Below are 20321 nucleotides of genomic sequence, written 5' to 3' on the forward strand. Positions count from 1 at the left end.
CACCCTTGTCCTCCAAAATCCTTCTCCTGACCCATAAAGCTCTCCATAACCAGCCCTCCCTTACCTCACTGATTTGCCATAGATTTTTTGTTTATGTAACTTTTGTTTTGTTTTCTGTGTTTAACAGTTAGACAGATTTAAAGAGCCTCCAGCTTTTGGGCCAATGTGTGACTTGATCTGGGCTGATCCTGGTGAAGACTATGGCAGTGAAAAGACGACCGAACACTTCAACCATAACTCCGTCAGAGGCTGCTCTTACTTTTTCAGGTACTGAAACACAACACTGCAGCTGCTGCTGCTGCTTCCATCACACCTGCTGCAGCTTCAATTCATATGAGTAAATAGGCTGCATTACACAAGCCAGTGGTGGAAGCTTCAATTTTTGTAGGTCAGACACTCAAAGAAATGCCCTTTTCAAAACTGGTTACCAGATAAAGACTGCTTGTTAAAAATAGCTGCACCATATTTGAAAAAAGGGTTTACAAAATAGGTTATACTGTACAGGACAGATGCAAGCTGTATAAGCTTAGTATATGTATTTTTTTAATATAATTTAATAAGATCAGGGAGGATGATGGGAGGCAAATGAATACAGTGTATTTTGTCCATGTGAGTGATATAATAACTAGGAATGAGCCGATATGATATTCGGTATCGGTCCAATACTGGTCAAAATCTCTAGATTGGGTTAGAGTAGTTAAAAATAAAATCTGACACAATCCAAAAGCCCTATATATCGCCTTCTTCACTATGCGTAGATTGAAAATATGTAGGTCAGAATCAGCATGTCATGTTGTGGGTTAGTTATTTTTCTGAATGGGGAAAAGTATGTATTTTAAATCGGAATATTCGTTGGTATTATTCGTTGAATATTCTAAATTCCAGTGCAGGAGAGATAGTGAAAATAACGCAGGGTTCACAGTGTGTTGGACCAATTGAGCAGCTTCAATGAACATGCATTCAAGGAACCTCGTAAATGCCATCACTTCTGCAAACACACATGAAATCCACAAACTAAATGCTTGCTGCTGCTGCTGCCACCTTGTGATAATAGATGCACCACAAATTAGGTTGTCACTGACGTAGTAGAAGTAGAAAGATTTGTTTTGATAAAAGCAATCATTGATTTTTTTGATCATTGAAAACATTTTTTGTATCCTTTTTAAAATTTTAAAAATAAGTAACTTTATACTTACTACAGAGGATAGATAGATTAATGACATTCCTGTATGCATCAGCTTTTGTTTTTTTTATTGATCAGTAAATGTTAGCAAACAGAGACTGTGAGCTAAAATTAACACAGATGTAAATATAATGCTGTATGTCAAACCACATGTTTACAGTTTGTCGTCATTGTAAGCATTTGGCACGTTATCATTTAGCTAAAATTACAGCCTAGAGCAGCTAGTGTGCTGTAGACCGGGGCAACCCTCTTTTTCATGTCAAGTTTATATATAGTCATGCTTTATATGTTTTATATACACATTCATTTTATATTTAGTTTTTAATAAGATACTCAGAGGGCTGCACTAAGTCTCTGTGTGAAAACGTGTGTGATGTCCGATAAAAGTGATATTAACAGTTGAGTTTTAGTTTTTAGTCTTTAACTTTGCTCGTGCCATACATGGTTTGCAAAGGCACCGTTTCCTCCCTGGTATCAAACTTGGCAAAGGTCCTTTAACTCAAAAATAGCTCGAGGCGGACACATATTTGTTGTTGTCTGTCACTTTCTGAAAAGCCAAAGAGCAAAACTATTTATTTCGCACTGTGTACGTCAGTGTTTTTTTTCCCACTTGTCTTGTGTCATATCAACAGTCTGCTCCCTGACTGTTCTTCAAACTCTAACTGACATCGTCTGACTCTGCAGCAGCTCTGTAGCAGCAGCAGCAGCAGCAGGAACTACTCTTCCTTCTACAAATGCTACTTATAAGGATGATTTCGCTTTTTTTTAGTGTTTTTAACTCACCCACTCACCAAATACCTTGCCAGGATTACATTTTCCCTGCATGAATGTGTGAAAGCTGCTTGTCTGGCACCAAACTCAAATGAAGAGCATCAACATTTGTCCTTTCAACCATTTTAGTGGCTTCATTCGCAGCTGTGATGACTCTGACATTTTTAAACCTGATTTATACTTGGTCAATTTTTCTTGGAAAGTGTGAAATTCAGTGTCTAGTTTTTTGTTTTTTTTTGGTTTTGAAGCAGTAAAATGTCAGAAACCATTAATCTTTCCCTGATGTAGATCTCATAAAATGTTGATCGCCCACTCATTTTTTTTCCCTCTGAACATTACCAGCGGATTAGTTAAGGCGTTGTTGGTGGAAGAGAGAGAGAGAAAGGCAGTAAAAGATTTAAAGGCACAGTGTGTAAACATTTATTGGTGAAGTTGCAGCTGAAAATCCCTCACCTCACCCCATTTTTCATCTCAGAAACTTGATAAAAGTCACAAAAACTGAATTTCTTTTAATACCTGGTACTTAATATGTAGATACATTATTTTTATTGGAAAATACTACATAATATACAGTAGAAATTAAATTGAGGAAGCAAAATAATAGAACAAAAGAAAATAGATGACATATTCGAGAAGGAGTGAGAAGAAGCATAGCTTGTTAGCTCCCACCACCATTACTACTAAGCTATTAAACTACTTAACTATACTATTAAACTTCTATTTTATCGGATGGGAGAAAAAAGAAAATTGGCTAAATATAAGGGCCATAAAAAATGGCATCAATTATCGACCACTGACCAGTGCCCTGTCTTCTAAAAAATCAGCATCTGCTTCAGCCAATATAGGTCGAGCTCTACTTCAGTTAGCCTGAAACTTGAAAGATGTTAAGTTTGTCCATTGTGGGCTACTGTAAAAACATGGCTATCCACAATGTTGACCCAGCTTTTCATTCTTTGCTAATGAAAAACAAACATTCATACAATCAGATGATTGTACACAATTTGGGTATTGTTATTTTGTCCTCAATTTCCGCCAGCTGAAAATACTTTTACACACCGGACCTTTTAAAATCCGCCGTCTTCCCTCAGCTCCGGCTGTTGCCGTCGGCCCTCATGGAAGAAAAGAAACAGCAGAGCTCATAAATGCCAGAGTCGTGCCTGTGGACGCTCAGCATCTTAAATCCTGCAGCTCTGCAGGCCAAGGGACGTGCTAGCATACTAAAAAATGACAAACCACAGTCAGTGTGTTGGTCATAAGTGGTTTCATGCTGTACCTTTTTAATGGTTTATTTTAAGGTTTTAAGGTTTTTTTCCCCCTCCACTCTGTATTAACTCAGTGTCTCTTTTTTCTTTGCAGTTACTCGGCCGTGTGTGACTTTTTGGTAAATAATAACCTGCTCTCAGTAATAAGAGCCCATGAAGCACAGGATGCAGGGTAATTATTATTTATTTTATTTATTCTCAGCATGATGCAATATACAGAATAAGTTATAAGAGTCTTTTGTCTGTGGCTGTCCAGGTATCGGATGTACAGAAAAAGCCAGACCACAGGCTTCCCATCTTTAATCACAATCTTTTCAGCTCCAAATTATCTAGATGTCTATAACAACAAAGGTGTGTGTGTCTTGTTTATTATTTCTTTTCCTCACTGTCTCACTGTTGCTGTTGTTTTTGTTGTTTTCTCGTGGACCAACCTTCAGTCCTTGAATCTCTCCTCCCATCTCTTCCCCTCTGTCAATCCTAGCTGCTGTATTAAAATATGAGAACAATGTGATGAACATCCGACAGTTCAACTGCTCCCCTCACCCGTACTGGTTACCCAACTTCATGGACGTCTTTACATGGTCTTTGCCTTTCGTTGGAGAGAAGGGTATGTTTTGTTTTAAATGTTTGGTCCATAAAATGTCAATGAAAACATTGAAAAATGTTCATCTGTTTCCCAAACCTGGAAATTAGGATGTTCTCAAATGTCAAAACATTTTAATATGTTTTAACTAAACTGGATTATTTCACAGATTTATGCTGATTTTTAAGGAATTTGATTAATAAATCTTGGAAATGTTTAGGGTAGCAACGATTATTCAATTAATTGATGGTTAATCGATAACTAAATGAATCGTGAACTATTTTTATAATCGATTAAATCGGTTTGGGTATTTTTCTGCTTCTTAATTGTACTTTGCTCAATATATCAAAGAAATCATTAAAAGTGAGTCATTTTGGTTTGTGGACAAAACAAGACATTTGAGAACATCATCAATTACAGGTTTGGTAAACATTAATCAACGTTTTCTGACATTTTACTGAATAAATAAGTACTTGATTAATAGAGAATATAATGAAGCTGAAAATTTATGAAAATAATCGTCGGTTAATGATTTAAATAAAATCAAATAGATTTCAATACTTATCAATAAAGTATTCAATGATTCATTTTTTCAGTGTTCCTACTGACTGGCATTGTTAATAATACGTTAAGATCCTTGTTTCTTACCCCGACTTCTCATCTGGAAAGTGGTCAAAGGTGATTTTACGCCCAATTCCGACTTCCATTGTGAAAGTAACCTCAAGAAGTGAATGAAAGGCCATTAATAAAGCTTTGTTTTTACTAACTTTATTGGCTTTTTATGATTCCTCAACTTGTGACTCGGACAAACACAGAATTATTATGAGTCATGGAATCAGAGAAACATTCAAAATAGGCTACTTTATGGTAAATTCTGCTTTTTAACAGCTTTTTCCTTTCGGCAGCTGTTGCTCATTAGTAGAGTATTAAATGGAATAATATTGCTCCTATGTTAATAATCACTCAGGAATCCAGGATTTATTAAAATCATTCTTGTTTTTCCCAATTTGCCACATGTGAAATGTGTGTCATTTTCCAAAAGCAAGTATGTGTTATTCATTACTGTATTATTTTGACCTGATAGGGGAGGAATTTCCAGCTCAGCTCCGGTTTTTATGGAACGAGTTTTATGAAAGCTCTGGATTATACGAAGAACAGTAATTAAGTTACAATATTTAGAGAGAACAATGAGATGCAATTACAGTTCTGTGAGTTGATTAAATATAAATATAAAAGCGATACAGACCTCAAACATGGGTTTGGCCCTGGTATAAATGAACAAAAAATGGCTTCTCTCCCACAGTGACGGAGATGCTGGTGAATGTGCTGAACATTTGCTCAGACGATGAGCTCATGTCAGAGGGAGATGACCTTTATGAAGGTAAGTGGTGGAGTCAGAGTCATATTGCTGTTGAAAACACGTCATTCTGGACAGTTAATGTTAATGATTATAAAGCTGCTGCTCGTTAAATACCGAGTAAAATACACGTTATCTTTTTAAATAATTGTAGCATGCATAAAACATGTGCCTGTGTGGAACATTAAATACCAATAATACTAAACAAATAAACCCCTCCTGAAGGTTTTTCCAGGCGTTAGTCACATTTGCAGCAAAACAATCAGAAGCCATTTCTCTACCATTTTACACTGTTTATGTCCCCAGATATGAACCTGTTAAATATCTCTGATTTTCTGACAACATGTTTTAAATCCCGCATCACTTTATCCAATCAGGAGCCAGAACTTGGTCGGAGCTCTCTGCTCGTGAAGTTAGGTGGATACTGTACATTTTCTATACAAAGCATATAAAAAGCAACTGCAACCACAAAGTTTATGAACTTTTCACTCAAATTGGGACAGGGCAAAAGTACACATTAGAACAAGAAACAGTTTTTTAAGAATGTCCAGGAGAGGTTAAGAAAATAAAAAATTTAATAAAATTGAAATCCGTAGAATAGCAGGAGAACAAAGCATCACATTATCATTTGTGTGACACCTGTATAAAATTGGAATAAACGTTTTATGCTGGATTTGAATTGTGTGTAGCTTGTGTGTCTGTAGCCTACATTATATTCTGTAGTTCACAACTTAAACTCTTAAAATAACTATGTGACATTGTCGTCTTAGGGAAAAGAGTGTGCGTAACACATTTATTTGTTTTGATAATAATAAAACTAGTAGGTGTATATGAGCACAGAATATAGGTCATTTGTTAAGTCTAAAAATAACGAGCACATCTGCCGGTGCCGATGATCGTCTCTAAAGTTCCCTTTTACTTCTGCTCTTTCATTTTCTGTTTTTAAATTTGATAAAAATAAACCAGCCCTGGCACTGGCTTAATTGACACAGACTGCTGGGAGGTGATTTATCCTCAGCCCTTCATCATAATTCAGCCTGTGTCCCACATGCGTGATGTTGATGAGGAAGTTGTGCTCCCCGGAGAACAGCCACTCTGGCTTTGAAAACCACCATTAAACCCTCGCTTCACCTCTCAATCGCTGCGTCCCGTCATCCCTTTTGTTCTCCTTCTATTGTGTGTGCCGCATTGTTCTTTTTTTGATGAGTTGGCAACAAAAGGATGGGGGGGTAAAACCGTGGTTTTGAATAATAATAATGTGTGTTGACCCTGCGTTGTGTTCTCGTTCCAGGCGGCACCTCTGCGATGCGTAAGGAGGTCATCCGGAACAAGATCCGCGCCGTGGGGAAAATGGCGCGCGTCTTCTCAGTGCTCAGGTCTGACCCTGTCATTAATGTTCTCCCTTTGATGTTACCTGTCCTCTCTCGTGACAACACTTCAACTATAAAAGGGCTCCTGCGCATACATACTGTATGTGATGCATGTATGGATCACAGTGGGTGGATGTGGGTGTGTGGTGTCACAATTACCTCCACTGAACAAACCACAATGTACTGTAGTTGTTAGAGAGAAAACACAATGTTGGCGTGTGCAGATTAATGAGCTGGCACGAGATGAGTCACGATGCAGGCAGACTGTATAATGACATTAAATATTGTTCTCGATTAACGCTGCTGCTCCCGCTGTCAGAGCTGTGCTTAAGGCTCAGTGCTCTCAGGCACACAAAGAAAGTGTAATAAAAATAATATTTGACTACATACATTTTCATAAATTACTTTTTCCAATGCAGTGCCTAGTTTTAGTTCTTAATCTCTGTTTTTTTCCAACTCATTAAACAGAAAAGTTAACATAAAAAGCTTGTTGACAGATACTTATACTTTATATTAACGCATACAAATTGGCATTGGTTGTTAATAGAGATGGGGGATGAATATTTACTATGATTGTTTGTTTGACTCTAAAAAGTGGCCGTTCATAATTGTATATTTTTTAAAAACTTACAAAGCTGCTAAATGTTTAATCAATGATTTGATAAAAAATGATAGTTTCTACTCAGATTACTACCGGATTTGTTGTGCAGTAGCAGGAAGTATTTCGTTTGTGGACTGTATATGTCAGTGAGCTATTTTTATGGAATCAGATTTGTGTCAAACAACACTTTAAGAAGCAAATGAAATATTGATTTAATCGTTCAAAAATATTGTATTTTATTCTTTGAAAATCGCTGCCCATCTGGAAAACGTTCCCCAAGTTTTCGCCAACTACATCTGACAAAATAACTGTAAACGTTAGATACTTACAGTTATTTTGTCGGATGTCAACGGGGAACAGGTTCCAGACAGACAGGGACTCCAAGCCCGTGACGACTTGTAACGTCCATTGAGCTGTCACTCAAAAATTCAGTAGCCAATCAACAGGTAGCTTTCTAAGGCCCGCCCACAAACAAAAAACCACGGCGCAAAGAACAAATCAGGGAGCGCAAAGGACAAGTGAGGCATTGCAAAGAACAAATCTAATTCCATATATTTCTGTCATAAAATGAAGAAATCAAAAGAAAGTAAAAAACAATTCAGAATTATGTGAAATATCTATTTTAAGGTAAGCTTTTTGAGTAATCAAAACAAAAAAAGAAGAAAAAGTATCTTGTTTGAATCTAAAGGAGAGCTGCTCATTCCCTCTGGTAACGATCCATAAAAATATTTGCTTCCGCTGCTAAAATGGACACAAGACATCAGTGACCCACTTACAGAACCAGGGCAGATGTTGACAGTATGGCTTGAGGCCGACGATCGAGCAGAGTTGAACACTTTTATCAAGCAGACACGGATTTAGCACGGGTTAAATATCAATTGATGACAGAAACCTCAGACGTCTTGGTTACAGAACAGCGTCATAATCACCAGGTTCTTCCTGAAATGTAAACCTGTGTGTGTGTGTGTGTGTGTGTGTGTGTGTGTGTGTGTGTGTGTGTGTGTCTGTCTGTGCCTTGTTTGTGCTCCAGGGAGGAAAGTGAGAGCGTGTTAACGCTCAAAGGCCTGACCCCAACTGGAACTCTTCCAGTGGGAGTGTTGTCAGGAGGAAAACAGACCTTACAGACCGGTGAGTGTGTTTTATTTCACAGTGTATCCCTCTCTTCAGTACACTGTGTCCTCTCTGGCCTCCATTTTAGCTCAACCTGCACCTCAAAGGACATTTCTATAACCGTTTTATCCCCAAGTGTGTGTTGTTTTGAACCATTTGATTGTGGTGCTTACAAGCAAATTGAATTCAGAAAAATATCTGTCATGATGCTGAAAATGTGTTTTTCCCTCATGAGATAAATGATTAGATTCTCATAAATCAACTGTTTTTCATTGAGTTTTACAATCCTTCATCTCATCTACATTAACTATAGGAAAACAAATCGTTGATTATAACAGGACAAAAACATTCACACTAAAAATTATGTTTTCATGACTGTATAATATATTATATACTTAAAGTTTGAATTTCCTTCACAAAAATGGACACTTTGACTTAAAGGTTAAACCGTAATTCTTATCTGAGGTAAATACTTTATATTCATATATATATTTATTTTGCAATTCATTTCTAAATATGATTGGTGATATTGTGGTAGTCATGATATAAAGTGGACCTGTTTTGGTTATGAAGGAAACAATAAATAACAATAATAATAATACTAAAAGATATACTTAAGAAAAAGTCCCCTATTAGTTTGATATTGCTATGACAAAAATAGCAATTGTCAGATTTATTGTATTTTTTTATGCTAAAAAGAACTTGAGATATATTTTTTATAATAATAGTTTTGTGTTGGACAGCTTTCCTTGAAACATGTCCCATTTGGTGCAGGACATACCGTCTCGTTCTTTCCTTTATCGTACTTGGCTTTCACTCTTTATTTTTCCAGCTGCAAAAATGCAGAGTAGTTTGTGCGAACTCCACTTTAATGGTTAACAAAAGTCGGCCGCTCCACTAATGACGGTGGGAGTAAAAGCTTCCAGTTTGGGGAGACTGTCCTCCCTGTGCTGCTACTCCCTTTTAAAGAGTTCTAGATCAATTGTGTCACGGCCTCCACAGGAAGCTCTGGCTAGACTTTGACTCGAACGCTGCGTCTGCACAAAGTTTTTCGGGGCAGAGCTGTGGGCCTGCTGGTCCAGGAGGTCAGCCTGTCACCGGGATGTGGTGACCGACCCTCTGATCTAAAGGCCAGTGCCTGGCCTCGCCCACCAGAGAGCATGCTGGGAGTTACACTTTACCACGCTGGAGGCTCAGAGCAATCGAAAGAGAAACCACATGTTGTGACCTTTTGGAGAATGTCATTGTCCATGTCAGCTCGCCTGGCCGCAGCTTCTCAGGTCAGGGAGGCCGGTTCAAACCGAGGCTGGACCAGTCATTCTGGTCTATGTTTTTTAATCCTTATATGAGGATTCATCACTTGCAAAGTGTCTCGTAATGTAGAGTTTAATGGAAAGGCTGTCAACACATAAATAATTTAGTATTTCACACATGGCTGGGTAAAATGTATTCAGTGTTATTGACGGTATGTTGATATGATGTTATGACGTGGTGCCTTCGATTCGAAAATCAGGCTGTCCTCAGATTTCTGCCTAATTATTTGGCCCCACCGATGTATAACTTTTACTCATGTGTAAATATCAATTTTTGATTATCTAAAGGTTTTTGCCATAATTATTGGCAGCTACTAATTTGTAGATTTTTATGTTACTGACCTCTTTTTTTTTCTCTCAAATACTCTGGCATCGCAGCTTCCCTAATGAACTACAAACTTACTACTAATATTACTAATTGTTATTTTATTAACAATGCTGCATGCACTCGTCACTCAGTAGAGTCAAATGGAACAAACGCGCTTTGAACGGAAAATCACTGCCAACAGGAGGAGCTCTAACAGCATGTTAGAACGTTAGTTAGAAAGTCTTAGATAAAAAAGCAAATTCTTAACTTATTTTGTTTTTTTATTTCTGATCAAAATCCACTAAGCAGTTTGATAAGCAGTTTTGATAAAAGTATTAGTACCATGTAAAATCTCTGATAACCATCCTTAGTCATAGTTGCACATCTCCAAGAGTCTTAGACTCTTATGCTGTGTTTCCATCATGGCACAGTTCAGTTTGGAACAATCAAGCCCTGGTTCAGGCTTGCGTTTTGACTGAAAACAGTACCTCTACGTGATAGGCGGGGTGTAGCTTGACATCATGCGTACTCATGCGGGGACAAGGAACAACAACACCGAGCGCGACATTAAAGATAGCAGCTTTGCATGAGAAGAGACTGGTAAGGGAGTGACGATTTTCTGTGTTGTGACCATTTTACTCTGGTACCCTGAGTGAACGGTGCCAAAAAATGGAGCAGCAGAGGCTTGTTATTTTGGTACTACTCCGAATGGAAACGCAAAAGAATATATGCACCATACTATACCAAACCGAAGCGTTCCACTCGATGGAAACACGGCTTTAGTGCTCATCCAAATCCCCCCCTCAGCTCCTCACACCTAAGTCCTCATGACCCTTTAACACCAGCACCATCTTAAACCTCCTCCAGGCTTCTTCTATCCAACCTCATAAAACCACTAGCCAGCTCGCTTGCATGTTTTGATGATTTTCTTTTTTTATACAGCTGCTGTGACTTTTACTTCCAGAGTCTTGTACCGGGGGGTTGTCGGCCTTATATTCTGCCATCTGTTTCCCCCTTGTTTATTGCACTGGGGCTTTACAGTTTGATGTTACTGTTGTATTTACTGTCTCTGGCTGCCTGTTGATGACTCAACTTTTCCCCTCCCCCCCCCCCCTTTCCTCAACTCTCACTAACATAGCTACCATTGAGGCAGCTAAGGCGAAAGGTACGCATGGCTGTGTGAAATGTCATGTCTTTGTTTTTTCGTGCGTGTTGTTCACCCTGTAAACACAGACTCCCAACAGTGAAATATGAATGTCTTTCTTCTTTTTTTTTTTCATTCCCCTCCTTCCTTGGTTTTATTGATCTCCTCCTCCCTGTGTTTACTGATTATTGTATTGTGTATTTTACCTCAGTGTGGGTTGCTCTTGCATTATCAGTGCCTGTTGAGTCACACTGGTGTCGTCATTGTAAAAATAGGCCATGTAGGTTAGAGATTGTCAGTCAATCAGTGACAGATTCAAGACATGATGGCACAATATGACTTTTTCATCTTTGATACGGATATCACAGAATCTACTGACACTGATATCAGTCCAGTACACTCATTTTAGACCTTTTAAACTATCGAGTTGGTGCCATTTCAAGCTATTTCAAAGCAGATTTTTGTCACTGTACATAATAAATCATGCGATTTATGGGATTTTTTCTTTCCGATATTGGGTATCATATCGGCTCGTCCTTAACGGATTCATATTACAGAAAACATGAATATGAACATGGATAACCTTTTTGTAATAGTATGGTAGTAATATGGTAATTTTGTTTAAAGGACTATTTCACATGAAGGTGTTATACTTATTCCTTTGAAATAACATGGTATTAACATGATATCTCTTTATTACCGTTGTTATTACTCACTTTTAAACATTTTAAATTCACTTTTTAAATACATTTGTATTTGACTGTACATGTTTAAACTGTCTAATGTTGTCTATCACAGTAGAAAGTGGTATCAGTGCATCCCAAGGTGAAAATGACCATAAAAATAACTATTATTATTACCTCCCTTATATAAAGTTATGACCGTACTATTACTATGTCGTTACTGTACTGTAAACTAATACCAAATCCACTTATAGAAGCACTTTTAAATCAGGATAAATGTCCAGCAGCTCCACTAGAGTTGGGCTTGTTGGTCGGTGCACATCAGAAGACTAACGCCTGTGCTGTTAAAGGGCAGTTATGTACAGTATATCAAGTTCAGGACTCAAACTGTCCCTTGTTGACAAGAAGCTCTGGTCTCATGGGCTTTTCTTGCCAAGTGTGGATCCCCCCCCCTACACACACACACACACGCACATAAAAAGCCCGGCTGCTAAGACCTGGCTAAGATAAGACCAGGGACATCCCTGCCTGGGATATTTTCAGAGGCTAATCCTGTTACATCGCTCGGCTGTTGCTACGTCGTCTGCTCCTTCTGGTCGACGGCGGCAGTTGTTGCTTCGTCAGGCATCAGTCGAGTCGTGAGAAAATGAGTCTTTTTAGTCAGTTTGGCTTGTGGCAGCGTGTTCATACAAACAACCTGCATTTAAATGAGTAGTTTACAAACATTTACTTAATGTTCTCCCACACACATTCCTCTCTTTAATATGCTTTTCCAACATTTGAGTCGTGTATAATCACATTACACAGTCGTAAAATCTCACTACACGTAGGGTTTTTCACAGCTTTCAATATTCACTCTTACATTATTTTGTCAAAACACTGATCTCACTAACATTTTGGGTTATTTTCTCAATTAATTATTATTTGATTATTTGTTTGGTCCATAAAATGTTGAAAAATGTAGATAATGATGCTCTCAAATGTCCAAAAATCAAAATCATTCAGTTTTAGTGATTTCTTTATGTGGAGAAACCAGAAAATACTCTCAGCTGAAAAAGAGATTGTTTTTATTATTAGGAAATAACTAACCCAGTAAATCACTTATGAAAATAATTGACATTGAGTTTTTTACTTGATAAATAATCAATTAATTGATAAATCTTTGCAGCCCATCTAACATTATATCTTCTACTTAGAGTCTATTACTTCTGTTAAACAATTTTAACTCTGTTTAACCTTTAAGTTTATTTTTGAGAGTAAAAAAAAATCATAACCATATGTCATTACAATCATAAACAATATAAAAGTAAGATAAGATAAAGACAAGTCACTGTTGCCCAATCATCTAATAATATCTAATATAATAAAGAATCCAGCTCGTCATACATCACACCATCATCAAATCACTCCAACAATGTTATCATGTATATATCACATGATTTCCAAATATTGCGCAGCCTCAGCGTTTATTAACTTTCCTGCAGGTTACAGTAGCCGCTGTGTGACTCATGGTGATAATACCCATAATACAATAAATGAAGTCATCACTGCAGCATTTCATGTACCTCATGTTTTCCATATATTGTGCGTGGGTCAAAGTTTAATCTCAGTCAGTGTGTGACAACACTTAAGATGATTCTGATGAGAGTAATAATATAGCAGCTTATTGATGTCGTTAAATTATGTGGTCATTACGTTGACCTAGTTTTCATGCACATGCATTTGTCGTATTAGGTGTTTTCTGTGCCCTTTTATACCAACTATTCCTACTTTCAAATCTGTGGGTTTCACACCAAAACCTTAAATATACAATATATTATTGTTTTCATGTGAACAGTGGTGATACAAAAAGTATTATTGCAGATTAATAATCTGTCCACTTTCACTTTATTTCTGAATTTGTGGTATTTTGGTCATTACGGCTGGGCTTATAAAGTTTAGCTTCACAACAAAGTGCGTAATTAACCATCAACATAACATAAATAACAATTTATTGCAAATGTCACAATATTTAACCAAACGTTAACATGAAGAAGCAGAAAATAACATCATTTATAATAATAACGCTGTTTGCTTTGTTTTATTCCTTATAAGTGTTTTTATTATTATTATTTACGGTGCATATTTTACAGCAATTTTTAAAACTTAATTTACAAAACAGAAAATTAAAAACATTTATTTATATTTAATGATCTTTTTCATGACCCACCACTTGGGGAATCACTGTACTATGGGATATTTCTCTCTGAAAATAACAAGGATATATTTATTTATTACCTCCCAAATTTGTGTTACTACTCAGTTATCCTTTTAAAGGTATCCCCATGTGAATCACATCCAATTTAATTTGATCTTTATCTCACTTTTAAAAACAACACAGTTTGCCAATACAGTAACAGTAAAATCCCAAAAAAACAATAAAACACTAGCAAAGAAAAGACATCTCACACTAAAAGTACAAAGCAACATAAGCAACATGAAGGAACCTGCCTGAAACCTAGTAACTCATAATTTGCTTGTAGTATTTTTAGTTACAGTGAACACAAGTGCTTCATCGCAGATATCTGGTGGTGCAAGAGAAAACCCTTGGATATAACCTGCAAATCCACTTCTAAACCCCTGACACATCGTCACAATGTTACCTCTCTGTAAACGTAATTAATAAATAAACATAGTCATTTCAGTAAAGTGAATTAAGAGTTACGTAAATGTGAACAGCGTTTTTTTTTACAAAGTTTGGTTTTCATGTGCACACCTCTCTTTCTCTGTCTGATTTCCTCTGCTGTTACCGGGATGTTGCTGTAAGTCTACACACACGCACACACACACACAATCTAGCTGTCGTCGTTGTTGTTGTTGTTGTTGTTGTTGTTGTTGTTGTTGACCTGTGCATGTGCCGTGTTTTCTGTACGGTTTCATGGTTCATGGCAAACGTGGAGTAAATATCTAAACAAACACGCACAATTTGTCGATATCTTTGACTTTTGTACCGATTTTCTTTCCCACAATGTCTGAAATTGAAATACGATACTGAATTATACTTTTTACAATTCTAATTTCATTAAAATCCCTTCTTACAAACAAAACACCCACATTTGTCGTGTCACGTCGTCAGTGGCTGATATTCTGTGCCTGTGACAGAGGACGTCAAACCACAGCCATTTGTGGTTTTGTGAACGGATGAATTCGGGACAGATTGTGACCGTGTTCAGACATAGGACTTAAATACCGCTTCTTAAACAACACTAAATTCATTTAAAGTGTCACTTTAAATTGTAATTGACATTAGTGCATTAGATATTAGTGTTAAAAAAAACCTGAAACTGCTGCAGATCAGAGGACGTCAGCTGAGAAGACTCTAGGTCTCTAATCTGTCCTGAGAATAGATTACGTTCATGCAGCTGAATGTGGAGAGTGGACACATGTGTCTTCAAGGCACACACTCCAGTGTGGTTTTGTAAGTGAATGAATTCAGGACGGATTGGGTTTGTGTTTAGACCTGGAAATCGCAGGTTTTTATGAACAAAAGTAAAAGAAAAACAGTCTATTTTGTGACTTCTGCACAATCACAACTCGCATAAGAAGACGAAAAATGCATTTTGTAAAGCCTTAAGTTCTGAAAGCATGAAAAGTGTCGTGCAGCTGCATCGAGCAGACAAGTGCAGACGCCTGACAAGATAAATGACTTCAATGTTTTTCTTTTTTCTACCTTTTTGTCCTTCAGCCATTCAAGGCTTCTCTCCGACGAGGAAGATCCGCAACTTCGAGGAAGCGCGAGGCCTGGACCGCATCAACGAGAGGATGCCGCCGCGCAAAGACGGCCAGCAGCCGGACGGTACCACCGCCATCAACACCATCAACACCAACACTCCCAACAACAACGGCACTGGATAGAGTCACATATCCCCGATTCATCCTTTCTCTCTCTCTCTGTCTCTCTCTGTCTGTCTCTGTCTTCTGGGAGGCCGAAAATCACCGTTTTATTCTAGATTATTTTTGTTTGCGTTGTTTTTTTTTTTAGCAACAAATGATTGTATGGAGACTTTCAAACGTGTCCTAACTTATACATGTCAAAGTATAAAAGAGTAAATTTTATAAATTTGAGTTGACACACTTAGACAAATCCCCCCCCCCTTTTAGTCACTTTACTATTATTATTACTTTTATTTAATTTAGTCTTTTTTAAATGTGGTTTCCATGTGTCCACGGCCTCATGTGGATTTTAGGCGCTTTGAGATTCTACATACGATGCAGTGTTTGCTTATATATGTTTCAGTTATATATATATTTATATGTATATATATGTGTATATTTATATATATATATATATATATATATATATATAAACATATATATATATATATATATATATATCTTTTTGTATGATTTCAAAAAGAATAAGGGAAGTTAAATTATATAAATTTAATATTTTCTACTTACAGAAGACGTACAGTATAATCATATTTATACATTTTACACACACACACGCACACACACCTACACACACACTTTTAATGAATCCCCCAAAGACACTGAACGGATTCTGATTCAGTATTTTCACTCTGTAGAGTATTTTCCTCTTGTATTATTATGATGATTATTATGATGACATTAATGAAGGGAAACGGTTTAAAGTGAAGGATCCAGTGACAGTTTTACTGTTTTGACTTGTGTTCACTTGACGTCAGCGAGGACACTTCACCAAAAAAACAAAAAAAAGGGGAATGTCCTGTCACGACAACCGCTCTCGTCAACACTCCTACGACTTTGGAAGCACTTCTTCTTCTTCTTCTTCTTATTCTTCTTCTTATTATTATTATTCTTCTTCTCTTTGAGCACTGACGTTAAGCGGATCTTTTCTGGAGAAGATTAAAGCACAGGGAAAGACATTTTTCTCTCCTTCTCTCGTTTTGGACTTTAAAAAAATAAAAGGACAATCTATGTTTGGAAAGTGAGAAGGAGCTGCTGGACACGCCGTCCTCACAATAGACTGATGTTTGTTATTACTTAGAGGAAAAAAAGCTCAATGTGTTTTAACAGTATAAGTAATTTGTTGATGTTTTATCGCGGACACTAAGATCATTTGTGTGTGCGTACGCCCCCAAAGCCGTGTTAGTGTCTCCACCTACTGAATTATGATAATTGTGATAATCACACATGCGTCAAAAACAGGAAACTAAACGATGATGATGCCGTTTTTTCCCAGACACGAGACCCTGGGCTCTGTTCACACCTGGGATTTAACGTCAGTCCTCAGTGATCAGATTGAATGTCGGACAGACATAAGTTCACATGGTACCACTTTTTGTGTCCGATACCGATATCAAATACTGGAGTATCTACCGATACCGATATTATTCCGACTAACGTATGAAGTCTGAGCCATTTCATAATAATTGTCATAATTAGAATTGACATAATTGTCCAACTGTGTAACAAATTCTCCCAAAAAGAAGAAATGAAACAACCCAATCCCCGGTTGTTTTGGCCCCTACCGTTTATGGCTCGGGCCCAAATAGTAAATTCAGACCTGTACTTGGCCCCATCTGGATCTGGATTAGATCACTCAGGACTGATGTTAATGCCAGGTCTAAACGAGGTCTTAAAAATGACATTAACAGTTCTGTTGTCATCATTTCAACCACAGCTGATTCTTCACTATCATACATTTTTTAAGATGGAGACCGTTTTACTCTTGCTTCCAACGCTGGTGTGTACATTTATTTTTTATTTTTATTTTCTTCTGAGGCTTTACTTGACCCTCCACTCCCAAACCCTTTAAAGGTCCAGTGTGTAACATTACACTATTTTCCAGATTTTTAAAAAAGGAATTTGAGTGTACAATCACTTTTGTGTTTTCACTACCACAGAATAAGCCCTTTACAATGTTGGATTACCCTTGTGTTTTTTTTAAACTAAAAACTTGAATTTTGATGATAACTGAACGCCAAAATAGTGAGATGATATGATCAGCTGCAACGTGCAACTTCCACCACTAGATGTTGCTAGACTCTCTACACACTGTACCTTTAAGCTCCGCCTCTCCACGGACACAAGACCAACTCACCTGGTGCTTCGACACACTTGACTGTAACTCAATGAAAGGCAAGAAAAACAACAAAAAAAAAGAAGCTTTAAGAATTCACTTACACTGTTTTTTGTGCCATGCCACCATATGTGTGTGTGTGTGGATGGTAAAAACTCACAGTTCCAGAATTTATATTTACGTCATTTACGTTCAATAGACTCGTAGGAAAAAAGTTTCCTAAAGACGATGATGATATTTGGCTTCACGTTGTCGACTGTGACATTAGTTTGTTTTAATGGTTTAACTTTTACTGGCTTTACTGGGTGAGCCATGCAGTTTGCTGACCTCCTGTTAGGTCCTTTACATATCCTGCAGAATGTAAAATAATAATATTAAATAATTCAAAAAAAGGAATCTTAAAATAGTTGTAAAAATGGGGTGAAGGAGAGGGGGAAAAAACTGTACCGTACTTGTCATGCAAGGCCATGAAATCTTTTATGTAGTTGTACCAATGGAAAGAAACTAATAAAATCAAGTACAGTGTTTTATTTGACTCTTTATTTATGTTTTATATAAGTGATGCTGATGTTGCTTTCTGCTTGTTCTGCTGCCCCCAGAGGCTATACATATGGAGATTTATCTATTGTAATGTAAAAGAAAAAAAAAAACCTAATTCTGAAACACTTATTGACTTTTTTAATCGTTCCAATTTAGCAAAGTGGTTACAAACACATTTTTCTATAGGGTTTTTTTTTTTTTTTTTTTTTAAGTTTTAATTCAAATTTATTTTTTTATTTGACAATATTCCTTTGAAAATTCTTTATTTTAGTGGCTCTGTGTGTCTGTCTGTTTCTGTTTCCAGACTTGCCAATATGAACCGACAGAGGCTTGTTGCTTAAATGGGGTGAATCCTGTTCGTATGTCGTCCAAAAAAACACCAAAAAGTCATAGTTTAGTATGTTGTCAAAAAAGACACCAAGAAGTCAGTTTACTATGTTGTCCAAAAAGACACCAAAAAGTCGTAGTTTAGTATGTCGCCTAAAAAGACACCAAAAAGTCATAGTTAAGTATGTTGTCCAAAAAGTCGTCCAAATTTTGCCAAAAAGTCATACTTTAGTATGTCATCCAAATTTTGCCAAAAAGTCATACTTTAGTATGTCGTCCAAATTTTGAAAATAAAGTCATACTTTACTATGTCGTCCAAATTTTGAAAAGAAAGTCATAGGTTAGTATGACTTTTTTGTATGTCGTCAACATTTTAACAAAAAAGTCATACTTTAGTATGTCGTTCAAAATTTGACAAAAACGTCATACTTTAGTATGTGGTCCAAATTTTGAAAAAAAAGTCATTGGTTAGTATGTCATCTAAAATTTGACAAAAAAGTCATATTTAAGTATGTCATCCAAATTTTGACAAAAAAGTCCAAATTTGTATGACTCCAAAAAGTCATACTTTAGTATGTCGTTCAAATTTTGACAAAAAAGTCATACTTTAGTATGTCGTCCAAATTTTGAAAAGAAAGTCATAGGTTAGTATGTCATCCAAAAATTTGACAAAAAAGTCATACTTAAGTATGTCATCCAAATTTTGACAAAAAAGTCATACTTAAGTATGTCGTCCAAAAATTCATCAAAAAGTCATACTTTACTATGTCGTCCAAAAGTCATACTTTAGTATGTCGTTCAAAATTTGACAAAAAAGTCATACTCTGGTATATTGTCCAAATTTTGACAAAAAAGTCATACTTTAGTATGTTGTCCAAATTTTGACAAAAAGTCATACTTTAGTATGTCGTCCAAATTTTGACAAAAAAGTCATACTTTACTATGTCGTCCAAATTTTGACAAAAAAGTCATACTTTACTGTCGTCCAAATTTTGACAAAAAAGTCATACTTTACTATGTCGTCCAAAAAGTCATTTTGACAAAAAATTCATACTTTACAATGTCGTCCAAAAATTCATCAAAAAGTCATACTTTACTATGTCGTCCAAAAAGTCATACTTTAGTATGTTGTCCAAATTTTGACAAAAAAGTCATACTTTACTATGTCGTCCAAAAAGTCATACTTTACAATGTTGTCCAAAAATTCATCAAAAAGTCATACTTTACTATGTCGTCCAAAAAGTCATACTTTAGTATGTCGTCCAAATTTTGACAAAAAAGTCATACTTTAGTATGTCGTCCAAATTTTGACAAAAAAGTCATACTTTAGTATATTGTCCAAATTTTGACAAAAAAGTCATACTTTAGTATGTTGTCCAAATTTTGACAAAAAGTCATACTTTAGTATGTCGTCCAAATTTTGACAAATAAGTCATACTTTACTATGTCGTCCAAATTTTGACAAATAAGTCATACTTTACTATGTCGTCCAAAAAGTCATACTTTACAATGTCGTCCAAAAATTCATCAAAAAGTCATACTTTACTATGTCGTCCAAAAAGTCATACTTTAGTATGTCGTCCAAATTTTGACAAAAAAGTCATGCTTTAGTATGTTTTCCAAATTTTGACAAAAAAGTCATACTTTAGTATGTCGTCCAAATTTTGACAAAAAAGTCATTCTTTAGTATGTTTTCCAAATTTTGACAAAAAAGTCATATTTAA

At 36.4% G+C, this 20321-nt stretch overlaps 1 protein-coding gene across 2 annotated transcripts in view; it reads left to right on the forward strand.

Moving 5' to 3' along the window:
• The window catches only part of ppp3cca (protein phosphatase 3, catalytic subunit, gamma isozyme, a), a 34681-nt gene extending 18701 nt beyond the window's left edge, over positions 1-15980 (forward strand). Inside the window, exons 6-14 of one of the 2 annotated variants that reach the window (XM_058635357.1) lie at positions 128-267; positions 3311-3388; positions 3473-3567; positions 3698-3823; positions 5103-5180; positions 6448-6532; positions 8158-8255; positions 10996-11022; positions 15418-15980. In XM_058635357.1, the coding sequence (XP_058491340.1) occupies positions 128-267; positions 3311-3388; positions 3473-3567; positions 3698-3823; positions 5103-5180; positions 6448-6532; positions 8158-8255; positions 10996-11022; positions 15418-15578 (888 nt within the window). In that variant the 3' untranslated portion in view covers positions 15579-15980. Of the gene's footprint in view, positions 1-127; positions 268-3310; positions 3389-3472; positions 3568-3697; positions 3824-5102; positions 5181-6447; positions 6533-8157; positions 8256-10995; positions 11023-15408 lie in introns of both variants that reach the window. The other variant, XM_058635358.1, reaches the window with a different exon arrangement.
• Positions 15981-20321: the final 4341 nt, after the last annotated feature.

The sequence above is a fragment of the Solea solea genome, chromosome 8 (genome assembly GCF_958295425.1).
Source record: "Solea solea chromosome 8, fSolSol10.1, whole genome shotgun sequence".
Lineage (NCBI taxonomy): Eukaryota > Metazoa > Chordata > Actinopteri > Pleuronectiformes > Soleidae > Solea > Solea solea.